We start from the raw sequence: 9,464 nt of genomic DNA on the forward strand, positions 1-9,464 counted from the left end.
TATTTTTAATAGTTTGTATGAGGTCAAATCAGGATCAGCTTAAAGTGAACGAAAATTCAGATTGACAACTTGAAAAATAAACATTGTAACTGAAAAAAGTTGAAAATTTGAAAACAAGAAATGGTAAATTTGAAAAAACATTTTTTTTAATTTGAAAAAAAAAACTGAATAATTGAAATAAATCTTGAAAATTTGAAAAAAATTAGAATTTGAAAAAAACCCTGAAAACTTGAATTAAAAAAATATTAATGTAAAAATTACCAAGTGAAAAATAATGAATCCATTAGTAAAAGCTGCTTTTTTGAATTTTCAAGCTTTCAAATTGTTATCTTTTCATTTACTTTTTTCTTTTTCTTTTCCCCTGGCATTCAGTCCTTTGTTTTATATATATATATAGTTTACACATAAAATGTATTAAAAAAGGAAAATATTGTAATTAATATTTAATTAATAAAAAACATTTAATATTTATTTGCTTTCTTTTTTAAATTTAAATTCAATAAACCAAATGCAATTATTTAGTTAATTTGATTAATTATGAAAATAATTTATTATTTAAGAATATTATATAGTTTTTTGCTATCTATTTTGTATTGTTTTTAAGATAAACATTTATTGACAAATAATAAATCAAGTAAAATAAAATACCAGTTAAAAAAAATAAAATAAAACTTTGCGCCGGGTTGGACGCAGGTTGATGACGCAAACATAACCGGAAGTTGTCAGTCGTCAAGCGTCCTGTCTGCAGTGCTGTGAGTAAAGCTTATCTTAATCCCCAAAATAGCTAAATTGCAAATATACGTTTAATTTTAGACATTTTTACTTTAGATCGAAGTTTAACTTGAAAGTATAAATAATTGCGATGTATTAAATGTAGCCCGCTAACTGTACAGATCAAAGGAAAACCAGCTAACGTTAGCCGCTCATTACCTATTTACACTGTTTTGTTTCCCTCTCATTCCTCATTCTGGGTTAGCCCTACTTATTAGTGATTAAAATAACAAAAATGAGAACACCTTACATATACATACTTCACATTTATTGTTATGTCCAAATGCAGTTTGAAAATAAACCATTAATTAAGCCGCTTCTTCTTCTTCTTCTTTTTGTATAACTCCTCCATGTAATGCAGTTTAAACCCATGTATAATTTGCAGTTATAAACGATCTTCTGTATTTGTGGTTTCCACAGGATAAGGATGTCTCACCAAACAGAAAGGCAGGAGAGTGAAGAACCAGAAGGCAATGAGGGGAATCTGAGGGGGGAGGCAGTTCAGAAGGAAGTGATGAAAAAGAGACGTAGAGAAGATGAAGACGATGACGAGTCACCCTCCAAAAAACAGGTAAAGTTCTCCTCACTTTCATTAGATGGGCCTGGACCAGGGGTCGGCAATCCTTAACAGTCAAAGAGCCATTTGGGCTCATTTTGTACTGATTAAAACCTGGAAGGAGCTGCAGAGTCTTACTTTAGGCTTTAAGAAGTTTGGATTTGCATTCATGAACTTCTTTTTTTAATGATAAATGTTATGCAGGTTGCAGACCTTTGGTGTGGACGAAGCGTTTGGCATTGAAATGTAACGGGGTTGTGTTCCTCAGGTTACCGATCACGGTGTAAAGGTGGCGAGTCACTACAACAAGCTGCAGGAAGTTGGTCTGGCAGCTCGAAGTCGAAGCAGAATCTTCTTCATGAGAAACTTCAACAACTGGCTGAAGAGCGTCCTGATCGGTAACTCCAAGATTGTTCATTATTTGTGAGAAATTATGATTAAGTGCTAAAATTTTAGGGTAAGACAATGTTTTAACTGTATGGTAGCAGATTTAATTCCACTTTCTTGATGACAGGTGAGATCTTGGATCAGGTGCGGAAAGCGGGAAACAAGCGGGTGTGTGTGTTGGATCTTGGTTGTGGAAAAGGTGGAGACTTGCTGAAGTGGAGAAGAGGAGGAATTGATCACCTTGTTTGTGCAGGTAATCAGTGATAAACATTTCCTAATTTATTCATTTCAGCAACTCAATTCAAATCATTATTTGTGTTTGCTGCTACGACCCACAGTCGATATTAGTTAATTTTAAACAGTCTGATTTACTGACCTAAAATGGATTAGGACATCTTTAGCCACTTTGATTATTTCACAGTGGTTTGAGTAAAGAAATAAATGCAATTTTAAGCCTAAGTTTTTAATAAAATAAAAAAATGCTCCAAGAACTTGTAAAAACACTATTTTCATTCGAGTGGGATTTATCCAGTAGTACTGCAACAAAAGATTATTTTAATAGTTGACTAATCACTGACTATTTTTTTCAGATTAGTCAACAAATCGAGTCATGGGTAAACTGGATGTAAAGCAAACATCTTAACCATCATTAGCTTTAAACTAACTAAAAACTACATATAAACCTGTGATCATGCTAGTGTGAATGCTGTAAGCTGAATTTGGCCACTGAAGATGCTGAAACTGATAGCTAAAGATGCTGAAATTAATAGCTAAAAACATTGAAGCTGATAGCTGAAATCGCTAATTGATGAAAACGCTAAAGGTGATAGCCAGCTAAAATTTTTGTTAAATGCCAAATTAGCCAAAACAACTGAAAAAAAGCTTATTTTAGCCAAAACAGCTAGCATGCAGCTGAAACATTAGCTAATCTACAAAATAACCTAAAAAAACAATAAAAGTCAAAATTAGCCAGAATAGCGAGCATGTAGCTAAGATATTAGCTAAACTCCAAAATGGTCTAAAAAACTGAAAAAAGCTATATTAGCCAAAATAGCTAGCGTGCAGCTGATATATTAGCCAGAATAGCTAGCATGTAGCTAAAATATTAGCTAAATTCCAAATTAGCCTAAAAAAATGAAAAAATCCTAAATTAGCCAAAATAGCTAGCATGTAGCAGAAATATTAGCTAATCTCAAAAATGGCCTAAAAACGGAAAAAAGGTAAATTAACTAAAATAGCTAGCATGCATCTTAAATCTTAGCTAAACTCCAAAATAGCCTAAAAAAAGTCAAAATTAGCCAGAATAGCTAGCATGTAGCTAAGATATTAGCTAAACTCCAAAATGGTCTAAAAAACTGAAAAAAGCTATATTAACCAAAATAGCTAGCATGCATCTTAAATCTTAGCTAAACTCCAAAGTAGCCTAAAAAAACCCAGAAAAATCCTTAATTAGCCAAATAGTTAGCATATAGCTTCAATATTAGCTGAACTCCAAAATAGTCTAAAAAACTGAAAAATATGCTAAATTAGCCAAAAATAGCTAGCATGCTGCTAACATTTTAGCTAAACTCCAGAATAGCCTTAAAATAAATGTCAGAATAGTCCAAAAAGCTAGCAGAATGTCATTATAACTTTAAACTTCACTACACTCTGACTCCATATAATATAAAGTAACGACTAGTCGACTATTAAACTAGTCGTCGACTAGTTTAATAGTCGACTAGTCGAGTTAGCCCTGCTATCCGGACAGAAACAGCTCCACTTTGCTATTTTCAAGTAATGGATTTAAACCCAACTCTCATCCTGATGCTTTACGTTCATTTTCGTTCTGTTTCACGCCTGTTTTCCAGACATAGCCGCCGTGTCGGTGGAGCAGTGTCAGAGCCGCTACGATGAGATGAAGAGGAAAAGTTACTCCAACGAGAAACTCTTCAGTGCTCAGTTCATCACCGCAGACTGCTCGAAGGTACGACCTGCAAACCGAAGGAGGAGAAGACGTTCTTAAACAAGTTTTGTATCTGTAATAGGAAATTACAAAACAGTACGAAACAAAACAGTTATACAGATGCTTTTATTTAATTACTTATGGACAATTTTCTTTGACAAGTACAGAACATTTTTACAGAAGAAAAAATCTTTTATTAAAAGTACAAAAACGTTTTATGAGACAAATCTGACTCCATAAAAGGATCTTTGTGTACTTTTTTCCTCATGAAAATCCCAGTTTGTCCTCGCTCTTCCGCTCCATTTGTTCCAGGAGGTTTTGCCGGAGAAGCTGGACGACGGCGAGCTGATGTTCGACATCTGCAGCTGTCAGTTTGTGTATCACTACTCCTTTGAGAGCGAGCAGAAGGCAGACATGATGCTGAGGAACGCCTGTGAGCGTCTGAAACCCGGAGGCTTCTTCATTGGAACCACGCCAGATGCCTATGAGCTGGTGTAAGGAAAAAAACACCACTTCTCAGCACAACACTGTCCCCTACTGGTTTCTGTCTGGAAGGACACATTATTTATAGACTTTAAACTTCACGTATCAAGCTAAACATAACTTTCTTGTTTACTTCATTTATCCTCGACTTGTGACATAATTAGAATCTAGAACATTATTTTACTATGTTTTTACAAAATATTCAGAGTTACTGAATTGTAGGTTTTCATTACTTCCTTAAAATGATGAGAATTACGAGTTTAAATTGTTTTAGTTCCTGTAGAATGATCTAAAAAATGTTGTTTCTTTACTTTTTAGACTTGACTAACATTTTTCATGTTTGGAACAGATTAGATTAGAACTCTTCCACCTTTTTCAAGCCACAGACTTGTTTTTTCACACAGGTCTGTACAAGGATGAAGTCGGCATCTGGTTTTTAAAAAAACATTTTTTCAGCTTCTTTAACTTTTGAGGGTAAAAGTTTATCTTCATTCTCTGTAAAACACATTTGTCAAAGGGCAAGGCCCGGGGGCCGGATCCGGCCCTCCAGATAATTTTATGGTTATTAATGACCCGATGTTATCTTGTGCTCATTTCTAATTGTATAATTTTGACAAAATATATTTGTATGGAGAGTAAAATATTGAAAGTTATTTAAGGTTTATTTATTTTGGCATTTACTAAGATTATTTAGGCTATTTTGGAGTTTAGCTAATATTTCAGCTACATGCTAGCTTTTTTGAGTTGTCTAGGGTTTTTTTTGGCTAATTTGGCATTTGGCTAATATTTTAGCTGACGATCAGCTTTAACGTATTCAGCTATCACCTTCAGCATTTTCAGCTATCAGCTTCAAGGTTTTCAGCTATCAATTTCAGCATCTTCAGCTATCAACTTCAGTGTTTTTAGCTATCAGCTTTAGCGTCTTCAGCTATCACCTTCAGCATTTTCAGCTATCAGCTTCAAGGTTTTTAGCTATCAATTTCAGCATCTTCAGCTATCAGCTTCAGTGTTTTTAGCTATCAACTTCAAGGTTTTTAGCTATCAACTTCAGTATTTTCAGCTATCAGCTTCAAGGTTTTTAGCTATCAATTTTAGCATCTTCAGCTATCAACTTCAGCATTTTCAGCTATCAGCTTCAAGGTTTTTAGCTATCAATTTTAGCATCTTCAGCTATCAACTTCAGCATCTTCAGCTATCAGCTTCAGTGTTTTTAGCTATCAACTTCAGTGTTTTCAGCTATCAGCTTCAAGGTTTTTAGCTATCAATTTTAGCATCTTCAGCTATCAACTTCAGCATTTTCAGCTATCAGCTTCAAGGTTTTTAGCTATCAATTTCAGCATCTTCAACTATCAGCTTCAGCGTTTTCAGCTATCAGCTTCAGTGTTTTTAGCTTTCAACTTTAGCATCTTCAGCCATCAGCACTACCATCTTAAGCATCTAAATTCAGCTTCCAGCATTCACACTAACATTATTACAGGTAATGCTGTATATCTAGTTCATAATTATGTTAAAAAGTTATGATTTTAAAGTTTTAAAAATGTAGTTTTAGAGTGTTCAATAAATGTTTATCCTGTCCGGCCCGAGACTTAAGGTGTGTTTTGGATTTTGGCCTCCTGTGTGATTTAGTTTGACCCTCCTGCTATAAATTAATCCGAGCTGGCACAAACCGCAGTTATTAATTTGTCCTTTGTGATCAGATTTATGGGTTAAGATAATTGTCAATAAGTAACATATTCAAAAAGACAAAGTTGTGCACAAATTGTGACTTTTTTCAGAAATATATGATGACAACATTTAGTTTTACGTTTGATGTGTGTTTTGGATGTGATTTGTCTTCGTCTTGGATACAAAATGTTAAACTGTCAAGAAATACGTCACAGGCTGATGTCCTGATTCAACAGCTAATTTATTAAACTATGATAAACTTTTTAGAATGTTGTTGATCTCCTGGGAGGGATTTTATCTTGATAACATATCTCTGCTACAAAAAAGAAAAGACATCCTGACGCAGTTTTTGTTGCCAGGCGACAACAGCTGAGTGTCAGAAATGCTTTTACTTTGAAGTCAAAGGCTCTTCTTCTGTTTCCTGTTTCTCCAAATACGTTTGTTTTCGTTAACTTTGGTACCTCAGAGGTTTCAAGTTAGCGGTCCAAGCATCCGTGTGTCAGGAATGAGTCGGATGTGGTGAAGAGAATCCACCAGATTTCAAAATAAAACTTCCTTCAGAATCAAGATTAGAACCAAAAAGTGTTTGTGGCCGCTGGGATGGAGGTTTTCACTCTTCTGTTTTGGCAGCAAACGTCTGGAAGCGTCGGACTCGCTGTCGTTCGGTAACGAAGTCTTCAAAGTCTCCTTCCAGTCCAAAGGCTCCTACCCTCTGTTTGGATGCCAGTACCACTTCAGCCTGGAGGAGGTGGTCGACGTTCCCGAGTTTCTCGTCTACTTCCCTCTTTTTGAGCAGTAAGATCAGATTCCCGTGAGGACTGGCGTGTGCTCGGCGGCGATGCAGACTGTGATCTCCTGTGTTCCAGCATGGCGAAGCGCTACAACATGCGCCTGGTGCTGAAGCAGAGGTTCTCCGAGTTCTTCAAGGAGAAAGTGAAGAACGAGCAGCACCGCAGCCTGATGATGAAGATGATGGCTCTAGAGGTAAGGCGATCTGTGGGCGGGGCCTCATGACCTGTTGGTTGACTGTCGTCGTGTTCTCTTGCAGCCGTACCCCTGTGAGGACGGAGGTCAGCAGGCCACAGACAGCAGAGACGAATACGCCGCTGCTCAAGAGCACTGCGAGAAAGCAGGAGTTCGACCTCCGCTGGTGCGTCTCCTCTCACGTTTGTTGGCTTTCAGGAGCCGTTTGTCGTCGTTGGCGCTGACCGTGTTGCATGTGTGTGTTTGCAGGGAACTCTGAGCCGGTCTGAATGGGAAGCAACCAGTAAGTTTCACAATAAAAGCTTTTTAGACGTTGCAGGTTCATCGTGACGAGTGACATAGAGGTGTACACACAAACGATTATTTTAGGAGTCCACTAATCATTAGGGATGTCCCAATCGGGATTTTTTTAGGGCCGATCCGATTCCGAGTCATTGGATTTTGTGGATTTGCCGATACCGAGTTCTTTTGTAACACACTTAAAATTATTATTTATATTTCATTAACCTTTTTTTATCATTAAAAACTTAAATAAAACACTTCTGTGAAGTAGCTTTAATAACAAGTAAAAATACAGCAAATATAAAATAGGAGAAAAAGTACAACTTTCTTGTTACATAAGTGATAATTATTCATGTGATAAAGTTTAGTGACTTTAGCTTTAACATCTTTAGAGCTATTGAACATTTTTGACCAAATGTGATTCCTGTCCTCATTTAAAATTCTTAAAAATAAATTATGACTTTGTTTTAGCATAAAAAATGTTCATGAATATCTGATATCATTATTAGTTTTAATTTATTAGTTGTATTTATTTATTTTTAAGATTATGTGCTTCTTATTAAGTTCTTAAGACATCACATTTTCGGTTTTATTACCACAGTAATTAATTTTCTTAACTGTTATTTCTCTGTCAGATAAATCAAACAGGCATATCAAAGGACAGCTCGGGTCCTAAGGAGTTATATCACGGCGTTAGCATGTAGCAGTTAGCAGCTGCTGTTTAGCCATCTGTCTGCAGCATGAAGAGCTTCACATTATAAAGGAAAATATACAGTCTTTTTCTGTTGGAATACCTTTAGAGGTTGTTGTTTGAGTTATGACAAACCAATAGAGACACTTGCTGTCAGTTTAAAGCGTTTTTAAAAGAGTTATTGATCCCGGAAGTTAGCTTTCTAGCTAGCTTTGTTTACTAGTTAGCCTTCTGCTTCAGCTGCTGTCGTCTTCTGCTGCGTTTTCAGGGAACAACATTTTGTGATCTTTTCATGACATGCAGATTAATAGTGGAGTATTTATCCGGAATAATAATATGTAAATATAAAGCTCTGATCAGAATAAGAACAAATTAAATATCCGATCCTGATCGGACAACAAAGTCTGATTTCTATCGAGTCGTCAACCACGTGATCGGATCGGGTCATCCCTACTTATCACCAATTATTTTTTTTCTGATTAGTCGACTATTAATAGTCGACATAGTCGTGACTGATCAACTATTAGTTTAGTCGACTATTTTAATATTTGACAGTCGTGACTATTGACTATTAAATTAGCCGTCAACTATTAATATAGTCGACATCCACGAGTAATTAAATCAAATTAATCAACTATTTCAAAAGTCGAGATATTCGTGACGAATCGACTATCAAACTATTCGAGTATTAACATAGCAATGACTGATCGACTATTAAATTTGTCGACTAAATGAATAGTCAACTATTAAATTATTCGACTATTTTAATAGTCAAAATTGTCCTGATTTATCGACTGTTTTAATTGTCGACTATTCGTCGATTGTTGTGACTAATCGACGAATCAGCCCTATTGTGTATCTGCAAAAACCTGGCAACATGATACATATTGTGATGCACGTTTCGCGATACGATACATATCGTAATAATAAGACAACTAAGGCTACCAGAACAAGTTTTCACTTTTTTTTTATTTTTTTTATATTATGACTTATGGAAAAAAACGAAGTCATGCTAAGTAGAACATGTCTTATAACAGCGGCTGACTAAACATACAAGACGTAAATTGTAACTCAAACAGGTTCTTGTGAGATCTTGTTGTTCTGGTGTTGTGTAGAGCCGCTCAAAGTGTGCTGTGCTGCCACCTAGTGGTCGGAGGTTTAGATGGAAAACAAAAGTAAGACGCCAAAGGACACCTACTAATAATTAATTAAATATCGTCTTGTCAGTATTTAAAATCGATACAAATATCATCAAATGAAATATCGCGATATATCCCCGAATCAATTAAACCATATGATTTGAAATGTCGACATGAAAACTGATCATAAACTTTGTTTCTTTGCAGGTATCTACTTGGTTTTTGTGTTCCAGAAGATGTCCTGATCCGGAAAACAAGCTCCTCCCCTTCTCCTCATCTCACCTGTTCAGTTTGTTTTTTTTGTAGCGTTAGTCTGTTATTCTTTTTAAGTAGAACTACCAACTGTACGAGTTTTGTTTGTGAAGTATTTTTTTGTTTTTTTGGGGGGAGGGTCATTTTTTTTTAATAAAAAACGAAACAAAACCGTCAAAAATGTTTCTGAAACCTTCTTGCTGAAGTCACGTTTCAAACATTCACAAACACTTTTCCGTGCCGTTCTAATTTTAGATGACTCCAGAGTTGACATGTGCAGGCTCCGCCCCCTCAGCGGGGTACTTGTCG

At 35.7% G+C, this 9,464-nt stretch overlaps 1 protein-coding gene across 1 annotated transcript; it reads left to right on the forward strand.

Moving 5' to 3' along the window:
• The first annotated feature begins 670 nt into the window (after nt 1–670).
• Nucleotides 671–9,251, forward strand: rnmt (RNA (guanine-7-) methyltransferase). The gene is made up of 11 exons (XM_024298572.2): nt 671–752; nt 1,192–1,342; nt 1,596–1,725; nt 1,842–1,967; nt 3,565–3,680; nt 3,972–4,153; nt 6,438–6,602; nt 6,674–6,791; nt 6,856–6,957; nt 7,041–7,074; nt 9,111–9,251. Exons 2-11 carry the CDS (start codon nt 1,199–1,201, stop codon nt 9,146–9,148), a joined length of 1,155 nt encoding a protein of 384 aa, XP_024154340.1. The 5' UTR covers nt 671–752; nt 1,192–1,198; the 3' UTR covers nt 9,149–9,251.
• The last annotated feature ends 213 nt before the right edge of the window (nt 9,252–9,464 follow it).

This window comes from Oryzias melastigma, linkage group LG11 (genome assembly GCF_002922805.2).
Source record: "Oryzias melastigma strain HK-1 linkage group LG11, ASM292280v2, whole genome shotgun sequence".
Lineage (NCBI taxonomy): Eukaryota > Metazoa > Chordata > Actinopteri > Beloniformes > Adrianichthyidae > Oryzias > Oryzias melastigma.

Coding starts and splice junctions, on each gene's coding strand:
- rnmt (XM_024298572.2), top strand. CDS start 1,199: ATGTCTCACCAAACAGAAAGGCAGGAGAGTGAAGAACCAGAAGGCAAT. Junction 4,154..6,437: donor CCAGATGCCTATGAGCTGGT/GTAAGGAAAAAA, acceptor CTGTTTTGGCAG/CAAACGTCTGGAAGCGTCGG. Junction 6,792..6,855: donor TGAAGATGATGGCTCTAGAG/GTAAGGCGATCT, acceptor GTTCTCTTGCAG/CCGTACCCCTGTGAGGACGG.